At 39.8% G+C, this 17,270-nt stretch overlaps 2 protein-coding genes across 2 annotated transcripts; both read right to left on the reverse strand.

Annotated features, from left to right (window-relative positions):
• Positions 1–224: 224 nt before the first annotated feature.
• Positions 225–12,400, reverse strand: LOC109260035 (olfactory receptor 52P1-like). The gene is made up of 2 exons (XM_019438022.2): positions 11,952–12,400; positions 225–1,245 (listed from the first exon to the last, which is right to left on the reverse strand). Exons 1-2 carry the CDS (start codon positions 12,398–12,400, stop codon positions 225–227), a joined length of 1,470 nt encoding a protein of 489 aa, XP_019293567.2.
• A 2,456-nt stretch (positions 12,401–14,856) lies between these two features.
• On the reverse strand, positions 14,857–16,901 carry LOC109259982 (olfactory receptor 52P1-like). Its single transcript, XM_019437977.2, has 2 exons — positions 16,882–16,901; positions 14,857–15,877 (listed from the first exon to the last, which is right to left on the reverse strand). The coding sequence occupies exons 1-2, from the start codon at positions 16,899–16,901 to the stop codon at positions 14,857–14,859; spliced, it is 1,041 nt and encodes a 346-aa protein (XP_019293522.2).
• Positions 16,902–17,270: the final 369 nt, after the last annotated feature.

A 17,270-nucleotide genomic window follows, 5' to 3' on the forward strand; every position in this document is an offset into this window, starting at 1 on the left:
ATGTCAAGAAAGGAGAGAATGTCATTATTTTAACTTCATAGGGAACGATTCTTCCTTTAGACCTTTAGAGTTACTGAGAGCAAGGAGGTCTCCTGTGACATAGCTTCTCTGTCCAAGAGTGGGGCAGTCAATCTGCCCAATACGACATATCTCATCACTACTCAATAGTCCCAGGAACTGCCTCCACTAAACATTTTTTCCTCATACCCACTACTGCTGGATGATCAGACAGGCTTCTGACCATGGGTTATGGTTACAGGGTCCTTCTTCCAGCACCCGTATTTGGTCAATTTGTCCCGAAACTCTTTGGTTTTCACTGCATAAATAATAGGATTGAGCATTGGAGGAACAAGGAAGTAGAGGTTCCCAAGAATGGTGTGCACATGGGGTGCAATTCCCCTACCAAAGCGGTGAGTGAGAAAAGAGAACAGCGAGGGAGTGTATGAGATAAGCATGACACAAATGTGTGTGGTGCAGGTGTTGACTGCTTTGTGGTGGGCTTCCTTAGAAGACAGTCGCAGTACAGCCCGGATGATAAGCACGTACGATGAAGCAATGGCTGAGATGTCCAGCCCGATAACCAACAAGGCCACCACCAGACCATATATCCTGTTCACTGTGGTGTCCACACACACCATCTTCACCACAGCCATGTGCTCACAGTAGGTGGTGGGGATGACGTGATTTACACGAAAGGGAATCTTCTGGAGGAGGACAGGCATGGGCAGAATGAAAAGGATGGCTCTCACTAAACTCACCAGGCCAATGAGCCCAATGCGACTATTGGAAAGGATGGTGGCATACCGCAGAGGCTCACAGATGGCTACATAGCGGTCAAAGGCCATGGTCATCAGGATGGCTGACTGCAACACAGATATGAAATGGATGAAGAACATTTGGACCAGGCAGCCCACATAGCTGATCTCACTCTGGCCAAACCAGAAGATGCACAGCACCTTAGGAATGGTGGTAGTGGACATGCCCAGGTCTGTGAAGGCCAACATGCAGAGGAGCAGGAACATGGGCTTGTGCAGGGAGCGCTCGGTGCAGATGGTGAAGATGATGGTGCAGTTCCCAAGGATGGTGATGAAATACATGGAAGAGAAGGGGACAGAGATCCATCTGTGCTTGTCCTCCATCCCAGGAATGCCTTGGAGAATGAAGAAAGGTGGGTGACCCAGGGACGCATTGCAAACGGTCATGGTGATTCTTTGGGGAAATACCTGAGAAGAACAATAAAAAAAACTTCATGAGCCTCAAATTCCAAAAGAATCAATGTTTTCAAAATGGAAAACTAAAAAGGTGGGATGTGTAGACACTCAAAAATGATTCTGGAATCAAGCTAACATATGTCATGTAGTATAGTAGAATGCTGTCATGTTAGAGTTATAATAATGTGGTGTAACATCTGACAAATACATATTTCATTTTGAATGTGTTATTCATGATGAACTGAATCATTATTCACACAAGACATCATTTTCACAAAAATTATTATGTGTAATTTTGAATGTGTGTCCATTTAGAGAATGTCACTTGAAGCCTGTGCGGCAAATGTGGATAGAAATACCAACCACTGTGACAGAGTCTTCAAAACCACTCTCAGTCCACTTAAGATGAAATAAGTCCACAAAAGAGCTGTTCAGTGAGGACCAAGAATGAAGCAAGTGACAGGGCTCTGGGAACCTGAGACCAGGATACCAGGATGGAAGTGCAAAGCCACCTCACCTGAACCACTTACCGGAATAGGAGGCAGGCAGAGTGTGAGAAGCTGGTCCTGGACACCTTCTTCAAATGTGTGTGTGTGAGTGTGTGTGGCTGTATGTTGCTATATCTACACATACATCCGTGGGGCTCATGGGGAACACACTCTGTGCCCGGCATGTCTCCGCTCGTCACTCTCAGCACGCACAATCCATGGTATGGCCCTTTAAGTAACCTAAGGAAAGTCCCCCTGGGTGCCCAGAATTAGCTCTTTGCTCCTCCCTCCTTCCCAAACACATACTCTCAAGGCACCACTGCTATTTTGGATAAACTTGACCCTGGAGGTTTCCCTAAGCTCCCAGGGGATGAGGCTGGTTGACCCTAGCAGTTCTGGGCATGTTCCAGTCTTTGGCAGTCCTGGAGGAGCCTGAGAGGAGACAGTGAAATTAAAGCTAAATCTGGAAGTAGAGGAGGTCCTGGCCGCTTGTATTCCAAAGGCTCTCTTTCCCAGATATGTATAAGTGTGGGAAGCTGGTAGGACCTTACTCCATGACTGGGGTAGTCATGCTCCTGAAGGCATCAGAGGTACAGCCCCTGTTGTTGGATACCCTGATAAAATGTTGTTAGTGGCTCTAGCTCCATCTATCCTTATTATCTTCCAGGTTTTTTACTCTAACGTGTTTCCTAGGCCAATGGCTTTACCATAGACGTTCCTCAGGGTATGTACTGCAATCCCACTTCTCATATCCCAGCATCCCCTCAGCTTCTGGGTCAAGATATAGCATATTTGTTTTTCATTAGGTCAGAGGAAGAAAATTTGCCCAAAATAATCTAACACATCCATTGCATAATGCAAAGGACAGGTCCAACTACTCTCAAAATCATACAGAGACAATTCAGAAGTAAGACTCAAAGGGCTAGATTCTAAATTGTAATCTGTTGGGGCACCTGGGTGGCTCAGTCAGTTAAGCATTGGACTTCAGCTTAGCTCATGATCTCGTGGTTCATGAGTTTGATCCCCACATGGGGCTCAATTCTGGCAGTTCAGAGCCTAGAGACTGCTTTGGATTCTGTGTCTCCCTCTCTCTCTCCCCCTCCCCTGTTCATGCTATTTTTCTCTCTCTCCCTCAAAAATAAATAAACATTAAAAAAGAATTTTAAATTGAGATATCTAAATTGTAGTGCAAGTTCTGCCTTAGCCTAGCCCTGTAGGGAAACTTGGTCAAAGTCAGGTGTCAGCAGGAGTAAAGCAGGGGCTGAGGGAAGGAGTGGCAGAATGAAGAGCCTGGAACAATCAATACATCAACAGAAAGAATAATCAACAAAAGTAGGCAAGCACCGGGGTACCTGATCATAGTCATATCCACACAGCTTTCCCTGCAGAAAGCTGTGCTCTGGTACCACATCAGAATCCTGCATCAGTCATTCTTTCTTCTCTGTCCCAGCGAGATCCTGATGGATGACAATGACAGGTAGCAACCAGAAAGAATCCTTTCTTCCTAGCCTTGCTTTCTCACTTTTACATCCATGGTCCGGTGAATTCCCGGCATAGAACCTCTAAAGAATCTCTTCTTGTAGAGTGTCCCCAAAGTCCTATCAAGTGCTGACATAGTACTGCATCCTCGACCTCTCTTTCACAACTTTTAATCTTGTTCTTTGGATAATCACACTACCCAGGGAGAATAGACCTGGTCTGATTTCTTCCAAAATCCTGTATCCCAGTCACTAGCATCATGCTTGGCATTAGTGGGCAGATTAGAAGAGTCAAATAAATGAATAAGTTAGTGAATAAGCAAACAAAATAATTTATTTTAAATGTGAACTAATTATGTGTCATACTTTATGAAATCTTACATGGTTTTGTTTTCTAGTGTCATAAAAACCAAAAACAGAATTATATTTGAAGGCTATGCCTTCTCCTTCAAATGAATTCATAAATCAGTGCCAATCCAAACAAATTTCAATTATTCACTTTCCTTGTAATCTTGACAAAATAATTCTGAAATTCAACTGGAATAACAAATATCTGAAAATAATAATGATATAACACAGGGACTATTGTCCTACTAGATATTAAAATGTATCATAATATGGTTGTACTTTAAATAATTTATGGTACAGGCACCATACCATAAATAAGGTATGGTACAGGCACAGGCAGATTATTTGAGCAGAATAGCATCAATACAAATGCCTAGATCCATATACCATATGTTACATAATAAAGACAGTATCTCCAAACCATGGAGAAAATATGGATTATAGATAATATACCTATATAGAAATAACTCTGTATATTTCATATAACTCATGATATTTTCAAGCCTGTCAATGATAATATGGGTTACCCTTATTTTCATCTGTTAGAAACAGAAAGGTTATACAGAAAAATATAGGATGTATCCATATATTCACAATATAGATTATGAAATGTTACATGGCAACACAGACACTCAGATCAATGTAGAGAACCCAGAAATGTAGAGAGTAGAGAGACCCAGAATGAGTAGAGAACTCTGAGTAGAGAACCCAGAAATGGACCCACAAATGTATGGCCAACTAATCTTTGACAAAGCATGAAAGAATATCCAATGGAATAAAGGCAGTCTCTTCAGCAAGTGGTGCTGGGAAAACTGGACAGCAATATGCAGAAGAATGAACCTAGACCACTTTCTCACACCATACACAAAAATAAACTCAAAATGGATAAAAGACCTAAATGCAAGACAGGAATCCATCAAAATCCTAGAGGAGAAAGCAGGTAAAAACCTCTTTGACTTTGGCCATAGCAACTTCTTACTCAACATGTCTCTGGAAGTAAGGGAAACAAAGGCAAAAAGGAACTTTGGGGACCTCATCAAAATAAAAAGCTTCTGCACAGCAAAAGATACAATCAACAAAACTAAAAGGCAACTGACAGCATGGGAGAAGATATTGCAAATGACATATCAGATAAAGGGTTAGTATCCAAAATCTATAAAGAACTTATCAAACTTATCAAACTCAACAACCAAAAAACAAATAATCCAGTGAAGAAATGGGCAAAAGAAATGAATAGACAGTTTTCCAAAGAAGACATCCAGATGGGCAACAGACACATGAAAAAATTCTCAACGTCACTCATCATCATGGAAATACAAATCAAAACCACAATGAGATACCACCTCACACTTGTCAGAATGGCTAACATTAACAACTCAGGCAACAACAGATGTTGGCAAGGATGTGGAGAAAGAGGATCTCTTTTGCACTGTTGGTGGGAATGCAAACTGGTGCAGCCACTCTGGAAAACAGGATGGAGTTTCCTCAAAAAATTAAAAATAGAACTACCCTACAACCCAGCAATTGCAGTACTAGGTATTTATCTAAGGGATACAGGTATGCTGTTTTGAAGGGGCACATGCCCTCCAATGTTTATAGCAGCACTATCAACAACAGCCAAAGTACGGAAAAAGTCCAAATGTCCATCGATGGAAGAATGGATAAAGATGTGAGATATATATATATCTATATATATATAATGGAGTATTACTTGGCAATCAAAAAGAATGAAATCTTGCCATTTGCAACTATGTGGATGGAACTAGAGTGAATTATGCTAAGCAAAATTAGTCAGAGAAAGACAAATACCATATGACTTTACTTATATGAGGAATTTAAGATACAAAACAGATGAACATAAAAGAAAGGAAGCAAAAATAATATAAAAACAGGGAGAGGGACAACACATAAGAGACTCTCAAATATAGAGAACAAACAGAGGGTTACTGGAGGGGTTGTGGAAGGGGGGATGGGCATTAAAGAATCTACTCCCGAAATCATTGTTGCACTATATGCTAACTAACTTGGATGTAAATTAAAAATTTAATTAATTAATTAATTAATTAATTTAAAAAATAAGAAATGTTACAAAAAGAGTAAGAGCCTTGGGGCTCTTTACTTGTGGGGCAAGTAGTTTACTTGTGGAGTTTTTTTTTATCTTTGAAAGATGAATTGTATCGTTATAACTCCTTCAACATTTTATACTTCTTAAAAATATTTTTACCACATAAATGTGAATCCTAATTTAATGAATAACATTGTAACATATATTTTTGGAACATATACTTTTAAGCTCTTTGTAAATGGTGTTATGCCATGCCAGTTTACAAATCTTTATTTTTCTCAATGTTATATTTATGAGATACACTCATGTTTTGCATGTAGGTCTGGTGAAGTACTTATTACTTCTAAAATTGTATATTTATTATTACTCAACAGAGGTACTATGGGACATATACATTTTAATGAGTGAAGATACCACAATTAACTAAATTATTTGAATGCAGATATTATACTTTATTCATTGATTCTTCTTTGCTGAAAATTTAGTTGGTTTACAATTATTTATAATTATAATGTTGTTATTAATATTCTCATATAAAGCTGTCTTCCTGCTTTATTGATTGGCCACATCCTTTAGTTGAATTATAAAACTTAACCATCTCAGTCTATTTTGTCTGCTTTAAATTATGACCAGTCAGGCCAAGAGTATGAAGTCTCTAAGTGAAGCATGCCATGGGAATGGAAGAAAGCCATAGATCAGGGGTTTACAAGTGAGTAAACCAGGGGAGATTTCTGGGAGTGACTGGGCCATAGATTGAGATTATGCCAATAGCAAAAGAGAAAAGAGTAAAAGAGGCATCTCTTCCTGGAGCCATCTCACCTTGACAGATCCTTATGAGTGAGGTCAGATTCATCATTCTTAACTTACTGAAGTCCAGTCTTGAGGACTCACAGACCCTCCTTTTTATTTATTTATTTTTTTAATGTTTATTTATTTTTTAGAGAGAGAGAGAGAGAGACAACATGAGCAGGGAAGGAGCAGAGAGAGAGGGAGACACAGAATCCGAAGTAGGCTCCAGCCTCTGAGCTGTCAACACAAAGCCCAATGCAGGGCTCGAACTCATGAACAATGAGATCTTGACCTTAGCCAAAGTCTGATGCTTTACTGACTGAGCCACACAGGTGCCCCACAGACCCTCCTTTTTAGAGGGGACGTGAAGTTCACTCAATTGTTCTCACTTCAAAGGAATTTTAGAATTCTTACCTGAGATAAGATCCAAAAGTTCTGTAAAAATTCTGTAAAGATACCTAAGAATCAACCTAACTAAAGAGGTTTACTCTGAAAACTATAGAACACTTATGAAAGAAATTAAAGAGGTCACAAAAAAAAGGAAAAACATTTCATGCTCATGGATTAGAAGAACAAACATTGTTTAATGTCTATACTTCCCAAAACAATATATATATTTAATGCAATCCCTATCAAAATACCACCAAGATTTTTCACAGGGCTAGAACAAATAATCCTAAAATTTGTGTGGAACCACAAAAGACCCCGAACGCCCAAAGCAATCCTGAAAAAAAAAAAAAGAAAACTGGAAGCATCAAGATTCCGAATTTTAAGCTATATTACAAAGATGTAATCACCAAGACAGTATAGTACTGGCATAAAAACAGACACATAGATCAATGGAACAGAATAGAAAACCCAGAAATGGTCAACGCATCTTCAACAAAGCAGGAAAAAATATCCAATAGAGAAAAAACTGTTTCTTCAACAAATGGTATTGGGAAAACTGAATGGTGACATGGAGAAGAATGAAACTGCACCACTTTCTTACAGTGTACAGAAAAATAAATTCAAAATGGATGAAAGACCTAAATTTAAGACAGAAAATGATCAAAATCCTACAGAACAAAAGGAGCCATCTCTTTGACTTTGGTGGTAGCAATTTCCTATTAGACACATCAAGGAAAGCAAAAGAAACAAAAGCAAACATCAACTATAAAGACCTCCTCAAGATAAAAACTTCTGCACAGGGAAGGAAACAATCGACAAAACTAAAAGACAGTCTACAGAATAGGAGAAGATATTTTCAAATGACATATCAGATAAAGGGTTACTATCAAAAATCTATAAAGAACTCATCAAACTCAATACCCAAAAAATAACCCAGTTAAGAAATGGGCAGAAGATACGAATAGACACTTTTCCAAAGAAGACATCCAGATAGCCAACAGACACATGAAAAATGCTCAACATCACTCGTCATCGGGGAAAAACAAATCGAAACCACAATGAGATACCACTTTACACCAGTCAGAATGGCTAAAATTAACAACACAAGAAACAACAGGTATTGGTGAGAATGCAGAGAAAGGGGAACCCTCTTGCACTGCTGGTGGGAATGCAAACTGGTGCAGCCACTCTGGAGAACAGTATAGAGATTCTGCAAGAAACTAAAACTAGAACTACCCTATCATCCAGGAATTGCACTACTAAGTATTTACCCAAAGGATACAACATTACAGATTTGAAGGGGTACAAGCACCCCACTGTTTATAGTAGCATTATTAACAATAGCCAATCTCTCTCTATGGATATATATATATATATATATATGCACACATATATATGCATATATATAATATTCCATTATATATAATAGAATATTACTCAGCCATCAAAAGAATGAAATCTTGCCATTCGCAATGACGTGGATGGAGTTACAATGAATTATGCTAAGTGAAATAAGTCAATCAGAGAAAGACAAATTCCATATAATTTTACTCATATGTAAAATGTAAGAAACAAAATAGATGAACACATGGAAAAGGGGGAAAAGGCAAGAGAGAGAAACAAACCACAAGAGACTCTTAATGATGGAGAAAAAACTATGGGTTGATGAAAGGAGGTAGGTGGGAGATGGGCTACATGGGTGATGAGTATTAAGAAAGCACTTGCGATGAGCACTGTGTTTTGTAGGTAAGTGATGAGCCACTGAATTCTACTCCTAAAACCAATATTGTACTGTATATTAACTAACTAAAAATTTTAAAATGTATAAAAAGAAAAAAAGAAAAGAAAAAATAAAACAGTCTGACAAATGAATTCAGTAAGGTCATAGGCTACAAAATTAACGTTATAGAAATCTGTTGCATTTCTATACACAAATAATGAAGCAGCAGAAAAAGAATTTAAGAAAACAATCCCATTTACAGTTGCACCAAAAATAATAAAATACCTTGGGATAAACCTGACCAAGGAGATTAAAGACCTGTACTCCAAAAGTTATAAAACATTGGTGAAAGAAATTGAGGATGACACAAAAAATGGAAAGACATTCCATGTGCATGAATTGGAAGAATAATTGAGTTATTGAGTTCATAATGTTTGTGCTATTAAAATAATTTTAAAATAACCTTTTAGAATATCTAAATCCACAATTTATTGATTTTGCCCTAAATATTGGATTTAAGCAAATGGCAGACCCTTTGGCAGACCATTCAATAAAATGGGATCAAAGGAGACTTGATACAAATTGAAATCATTTACTTGTCACCTGAAAACCATTGCTTTAACTTTCTCTCACCAAATTCTAGGCAGGTAGCTCTGTAATCCAAAGTGGAACTTCCCTGGAATCAGACCACTTCTGAGACAGCTCTGCTACACATGATGGGTACCAACAGCCCACAGTTCCCATCGAAATCTACTGAGGTCGGATGCAGTTTCCTTCCATTGCAGTCAGCATGGTTTTTCATGACCTACTTGACTGTATTTCCATTCTTTTATTAACTATTTGAATGAATATTTAAATACTCAATGTCTGTCCTTTGTCCTGTACACATTTGACAAAGTATCAAATCCGTAGCTTCTTCCATAGAATGATAACATATAAGCGCTAAGAACTTCCTAATAATCCCTAAAACAGTAAAAGCACTCTTTTTTTTTTGGCATTGAGGTTTCTTAGTATGCAAGCAGTATCTGTCAAAAGCTGAAGAACTGACAACAGGAACACAAGACCCTCAGTTGGTGGCACATATTCAAGCTATTAATGTCTCAAATTTAAACACACACACACGTGTGTGTGTGTGTGTGTGTGTGTGTGTGTATCTGTGTGCACATATATATAAATGTCTAAATCTCTTTCTCTCTCTCTCTCTCTATCTATATATATATATACAGACATCATTGCCACAGAATCGAGCATTGACATGTTTGATACAGTTACTGGCATGTAAGACTCCAAGACCCAAGAACGTGATATTTTAAAAACACTAAGGCAAAATGCAACAAAGGATAATTAGTGAATAAGTATCTTTGGTTTGCCAATGTGAATTCAATAAAGCTAAGAAGTTGTAAAGATGCTAGCGTATTCTCAGGTGTATTGGTCTATTAAAACACCCACATGACTGAAGTTTTAAGAACAGAACCTCAAAGCAGTGGTATTTTAAGTAGAGGAAGAAAAAACACTCCTGAAAACCCATTTTAAACCCTGATAGTAGGTATGTTTGGAAAAAGCATTTTCAGCCTCAGAGTACCGAATTTTGTATCACACAAGCAGAAAGAAACTATTTAAAAATACAAACTAAATAAGCTCACAAAGCCACATTTGGCACTACAGATAAGAAGAAAAGAATACCACCAAGTTCCCCCCAGTGTCCACTCTTGTGCACACATGCAAGACACTCAGGAGAGGGTTGTAGTGGTGCTTTCACTTCTATCAAAATGGAGCATGAGCTCAACATGGGAAGTGTTCACAACCAAAGGAAAATGTAGAAAGCACTTTAGGAAAAGGAGTCTGCAGTGAGAGAAGAAACATGGTCTTTCCCAGAACTACAAGACAGTGACTTGGGGACATAGTGAGCAAAGGGAGGGACACCACCAGCTTCATTTGTCTCTATTTTTCACTTCTCCTAGGTCTGTTTTGTTACATTTGCGTTGGAGAAGACTGCCCATGGGGAAGAAAGTGTGATTTACCAAAGAAATAAAAGAGAAACGTCCAGGACTGAATGAGTCAAAAAAGAAAATACGGGGAGCCTGGGTGGCTTGGCTGGTTGAGCGTCTGACTCTTGGTCTAGGCTCAGGTCATGAGTTTAAGTTGGTGGGTTCGAGCCTCATGACAGGCTCTGTGCTGAGAGCATGCAACCTGCTTGGGATTCTGTCTCCCTCTCTCTCTCTGCCCTTCCCCTACTCATTCTCTCTCTCCCTCCCTCTCTCTCTGTCTTTTTCTCCCTCTCTATCTCTCAAAATAAACAAATAAACTTTAAAAATAGTAATAAAAACAAAAGAAAAGAAAGAAAATGTCCCTTGGCCCATGTCAAGGAACAGGAAAGAGAATTCATAACTGGCAACAGGGAGAAATTAAGAAAAAAAATTGTTGCAAGTAAAAGATCAAAGCTAAATAAATGTCTAGGAATATGGATAGGAGAGTACAAATTGTGAGAGAGGGACTTATACCCACATGTTTGTTTATATGCACTAATATTTTAAATATATAAGACAATTATGACTACACCTAATACATGTTTAAGGGGTTGACTTCATGGACTGGGATCACGCAGAAGTGGAAAAACGATTTTTGTATATCCTACCACATTTGATTACTTTCCAAGTGCATGTATTATTTTAGCAGCAACAACAGAAAATACAATACCAAACATAAATAATTTTCTCATTCACTTCTATGTGAAAAAGAAAACTCAGAGAAAAATAAGGATTAAGGAGAACCATGCACATCTATAGGAGCTCTTTCTAGGAGCTCTTTTAAATATTTTTAATATTTGTATTTTTTATTTTATTCATTTTTAAGTTTTTATTTTAATTCCATTTAGTTAACATACATTTGAGAATATCTTTATTTTTTATTTTTTAATGCTTATTTATTTTTGAAAGAGAGAGAGAGAGCACACACGAGTGAGCATGTGTGGGGGAAGGGCAGAGAGAGAGAGGGAAACACAGAATCCGAAGCAGGCTCCAGGCTCTGAGCTGTCAGTGCAGAGCCCTACATGGGGATCAAACTCGTGACCGCAAGATCATGACCTGAGCTGAAGTCAGATGCTTAACTGACTGAGCTGCCCAGGCACCCCGAGAATATTTTTAGACAATATCTGCCAAGGTTACCTGAGTTAGCTATAATTGTGGACATTGAATTATCATAATAAAGATAGAAAATTTTGTTATGAAAAGTTGGAAAATAAAAATAATAATTCTGTTGGATGGGCTCAAGGTATGAGCTCCCTGTTAATCTCAAAACAAGCCCACAGCCTACTGTGAGGCCTCTGTCATGTGGACTGTTTCAGTAGGTAATCCCCATGCCACTTCCTAATGCCCTGGGTCACACTTTCAATTCAGGCACTGGTGCTGTGACCAGTTCCAGGCAGGTGTAATCAGATAGTGGACATCAGGTCATACTCAGTACCTGGAGCTCCTTGCCATGGGCTTCCCCAACTTCATGGCATGGGACACCCAGCCACCAGCTATGCTGTCATGGGTACACAACCCAGAAGTAAAGGGGTTGAGGACAGGCACCCCACAGGAGCCACTGGGCAGAATCTTCTCTCTCAGGGAGGACAATTCTGAAATGCATTTTCTAAGGCTCTTCAACTGGTCCACACAGGGTGGAAACCAGTCTGTGTTAGCCCTGCACAACTGGATAGAAAATCCCTGTACTGTCTTTTCTTCTTTCTTCATTTTACTCCACCTGTTTTGTGCACCCAGTCCCTGTGATCGCTTTTCTAAATAAACTCCAATATGCAAGCTTTTATCATAGGCCCTGCTTTCTGGGGACACCAGGGTTACCTTCCCCAATGCTGAAAATTCTTCTGCCCCAATATCTGAGACTCCACTCAGAGATATTGCCTCCCTCATAGTTTCTGAGATACACTTTATTTATAAAGCTATTATATAATCATTCATACAAATATTTATAATTTATTTATTTGACAGGACATATCAAACCTCATGTTCTCTAAAACTTGAGATAAGGATAGTTAAGTGAAGTGGCCTATATTCAAATTCCAAATGCCTGATAGAAAGAAGAAAATGCTTTATACTTAACTAACATATCAAACGTATAAACATTTTTCTAGTTTTTCATGACTAGGTATCATTCTATAGATGTGAAAAGAAAACTAGGCAATTAACATCTGTGTCCTCTGTCCCATTTACAGCAAGTCCACAAGAGACAAATCAAGGTCATCCTTCAGTAAAAACAATCAACCATAAATTAATAGATTTATGAAAAAGGAAAAAAGCCCAGTGAGAAAGGAAGACACATTCAGGGATCCTTCTGGTGGCTTCTCTGACTTCCAGTTCCCCAAGTTTTCCTAGAATCAGCTGCTGCTGCCAGTGTCCCCTCACATTCTCCCAAGATGTCTTGTGTTAAGGTGTTAGTAAATTTTTAGCCTATTATTTCATTAAAGAGACCACTCAGGGAACCTGAGTGGCTAAGTTGGTTAAGCAGCCAAATCTTAATTTTGGCTCACATCATGATCTCACAGTTCATGAGACTGAGTTCCACATCAATCTCTGTTCTGAGAATGTGGACCCTGCTTGGGATTCTCTCTCTCTCTCTCTCTCTCTCTCTCTCTCTCTCTCTCGCTCTCTCTCTCTCTCTCTCTCTCCTCTCTCTCTCTCTCAATAAATAAATAAATAAACTAAGTCTTTTCATGTTTACAGAACATCTCACCAAAACACAAAAGGAAAAATATTACATCATGTAGACTCCTTTCTATACCTCACATCCATTCAAATCAGATTGAAGAAAATCAATCTCAGAACCCAGCAAAAACGAAAGCCTCCTACTACCACAGCTCCTCAGGCTAATGGGCCCCTCAGACCTGTTCACTCTCTGCTACTTATTTGTCAGTTAGAATACTAATCATAAGACATTGTGCTGAGTCATTTAGTTTTGGTATGAATTTAGTCTATGTTTTGTGGAGGATTAACTATCTGACCTTGGTCCTCTAACCAGACAGGCAGGACTCTTCCTCAAACCTACTGCTCCTATTTCTTCCATTCATAGAAAAGGCACTTCCTGTTCAATCCTCATTTTTTTTCCACCTCAAGCCTGTGCCCTTTATTTCAAGTTCTGAAATGTCCTAGCACTTGGTATCCAATGGTTCAGCATACTGGAAACATTTGTTATTATTTCTTACCGCAGGCACAACACTCTGGAGAAGGTTCATTTCTTTCCCTCCTGGTAAACTATTGTAAAAGACTCACTTAAATAGTGGTCATGTGGCTTTAACCATAGGTATCGTTTTTACTGAATTCTGCCTCATATATTAGTTATACAATATGATGAACAACACTAGAATCTTTCTGGTTTCAGCTTCATGAAATTTACAATATTCACCATTATATCTACAATAACCTTCTAGAACGAGAAACGATATCCTCTGAATTAGTGAATTCCCACACGTGGGCACAAGACCTGAACTCTACAGCTGCCATGAGTACCTGTTCAGGACGTCATCCTGGGCACCCACAGAAATTGCCTTACAGAGGTCTGCATTCAAAGGTTTCCAGTATAAAACAGATTTTTATAACTATGACCATTAGCAGGTCATTCTCAGACATTTTCTTTCTGAGAGAATCTTGTCAAACAGTGAATTCATTCGGAGGAGCAGAACAGTTGACTCTGGGAGTTTCTACAAATAGGAAATTAGGTCCAATGCTTGTAAACCTTTACGGTCAGGAGTTTCTCCTTTTTCCTTTTCCTCTGAGAGCTGTCTAAGACTGGCAGCTTATGTCTCCTGTGCATATTCCTTTGTTCTTCATGGAAATAACCAGTCTCTTACCCAAACGTAGGGTGAACTAGCAGAGAAAATAGAGCAGTGACTGTAAATATTAATTTACTCTTCCTTGTCCTTTCTCATTGCCCCCAATCTCCATCCCCCGTTTCCCCTGAAGCAAACAAATACAAATGCATGCTCACACCCACATAATTCTTGCTCTTACATGGTAAAGTGGTGGGCCAGTTATTTTTGCTCAATGTTGTCTCCATATGGAAGCATCCTAACTTATTTTCTATGCACTCTGTGTGTTTTGTTGAAAGTGCTTTTAAAAACATGATCAATATAATTTTCCCAACTGGCATGTCAAGAAAGGAGAGAATATGTCATTATTTTAACTTCATAGGGAACGATTCTTCCTTTAGACCTTAGAGTTACTGAGAGCAAGGAGGTCTCCTGTGACATAGCTTCTCTGTCCAAGAGTGGGGCAGTCAGTCTGCCCAATACGACATATCTCATCACTACTCAATAGTCCCAGGAACTGCCTCCACTAAACATTTTTTCCTCATACCCACTACTGCTGGATGATCAGACAGGCTTCTGACCATGGGTTATGGTTACAGGGTCCTTCTTCCAGCACCCGTATTTGGTCAATTTGTCCCGAAACTCTTTGGTTTTCACTGCATAAATAATAGGATTGAGCATTGGAGGAACAAGGAAGTAGAGGTTCCCAAGAATGGTGTGCACATGGGGTGCAATTCCCCTACCAAAGCGGTGAGTGAGAAAAGAGAACAGCGAGGGAGTGTATGAGATAAGCATGACACAAATGTGTGTGGTGCAGGTGTTGACTGCTTTGTGGTGGGCTTCCTTAGAAGACAGTCGCAGTACAGCCCGGATGATAAGCACGTACGATGAAGCAATGGCTGAGATGTCCAGCCCAGCAACCAACAAGGCCACCACCAGACCATATATCCTGTTCACTGTGGTGTCCACACACACCATCTTCACCACAGCCATGTGCTCACAGTAGGTGGTAGGGATGACGTGATTTACACGAAAGGGCATCTTCTGGAGGAGGACAGGCATGGGCAGAATGAAAAGGATGGCTCTCACTAAACTCACCAGGCCAATGAGCCCAATGCGACTATTGGAAAGGATGGTGGCATACCGCAGAGGTTCACAGATGGCTACATAGCGGTCAAAGGCCATGGTCATCAGGATGGCTGACTGCAACGCTGATATGGAGTGGATGAAAAACATTTGGACCAGGCAGCCCACATAGCTGATCTCACTCTGGCCAAACCAGAAGATGCACAGCACCTTAGGAATGGTGGTAGTGGACATGCCCAGGTCTGTGAAGGCCAACATGCAGAGGAGCAGGAACATGGGCTTGTGCAGGGAGCGCTCGGTGCAGATGGTGAAGATGATGGTGCAGTTCCCAAGGATGGTGATGAAATACATGGAAGAGAAGGGGACAGAGATCCATCTGTGCTTGTCCTCCATCCCAGGAATGCCTTGGAGAATGAAGAAAGGTGGGTGACCCAGGGACGCATTGCAAACGGTCATGGTGATTCTTTGGGGAAATACCTGAGAAGAACAATAAAAAAAACTTCATGAGCCTCAAATTCCAAAAGAATCAATGTTTTCAAAATGGAAAACTAAAAAGGTGGGATGTGTAGACACTCAAAAATGATTCTGGAATCAAGCTAACATATGTCATGTAGTATAGTAGAATGCTGTCATGTTAGAGTTATAATAATGTGGTGTAACATCTGACAAATACATATTTCATTTTGAATGTGTTATCCATGATGAACTGAATCATTATTCACACAAGACATCATTTTCACAAAAATTATTATGTGTAATTTTGAATGTGTATCCATTTAGAGAATGTCACTTGAAGCCTGTGAGGCAAACGTGGATAGAAATACCAACCACTGTGACAGAGTCTTCAAAACCACTCTCAGTCCACTTAAGATGAAATAAGTCCACAAAAGAGCTGTTCAGTGAGGACCAAGAATGAAGCAAGTGACAGGGCTCTGGGAACCTGAGACCAGGATACCAGATGGAAGTGCGAAGCCACCTCACCTGAACCACTTACCGGAATAGGAGGCAGGCAGAGTGTGGGAAGCTGGTCCTGGACACCTTCTTCAAATGTGTGTGTGTGAGTGTGTGTGGCTGTATGTTGCTATATCTACACATATATTCGTGTGGCTCATGGGGAACACACTCTGTGCCCGGCATGTCTCCACTCGTCACTCTCGGCACACACAATCCATGGTATGGCCCTTTAAGTAACCTAAGGAAAGTCCCCCTAGGTGCCCAGAATTAGCTCTTTGCTACTCCCTCCTTCCCAAACACATACTCTCAAGGCACCACTGCTATTTTGAATAAACTTGACCCTGGAGGTTTCCCTAAGCTCCCAGGGGATGAGGCTGGTTGACCCTAGCAGTTCTGGGCATGTTCCAGTCTTTGGCAGTCCTGGAGGAGCCTGAGAGGAGACAGTGAAATTAAAGCTAAATCTGGAAGTAGAGGAGGTCCTGGCCGCTTGTATTCCAAAGGCTCTCTTTCCCAGATATGTATAAGTGTGGGAAGCTGGTAGGACCTTACTCCATGACTGGGGTAGTCATGCTCCTGAAGGCATCAGAGGTACAGCCCCTGTTGTTGGATACCCTGGTGAAATGTTAGCAGCTCTAGCTCCATCTATCCTTATTGTCTTCCAGGTTTTTTACTCTAACGTGTTTCCTAGGCCAATGGCTTTACCCTAGATGTTCTCCCCAGGGTATTTTGTGAAATACCCTCTCATGTGTTATAGTATCCTCTCAACTTCTAGGTCCAGATATAGCATATGTCTTTCTCATTAAGTCAAAAGAAGAAAGTTTGTCCAAAACAATCTTCCACATCCATTGCAGAATGCACAAGACAGTACTAACCACTCTCAAAGTCATGAAAGACCATTCATAAGTCGACTCAGATGGCTGGATTCTGAATTGTGATGT

The sequence above is a fragment of the Panthera pardus genome, unplaced genomic scaffold (genome assembly GCF_024362965.1).
Source record: "Panthera pardus isolate Hobbes unplaced genomic scaffold, ASM2436296v1 HiC_scaffold_12, whole genome shotgun sequence".
In the NCBI taxonomy this organism is placed as follows: Eukaryota; Metazoa; Chordata; class Mammalia; order Carnivora; family Felidae; genus Panthera; species Panthera pardus.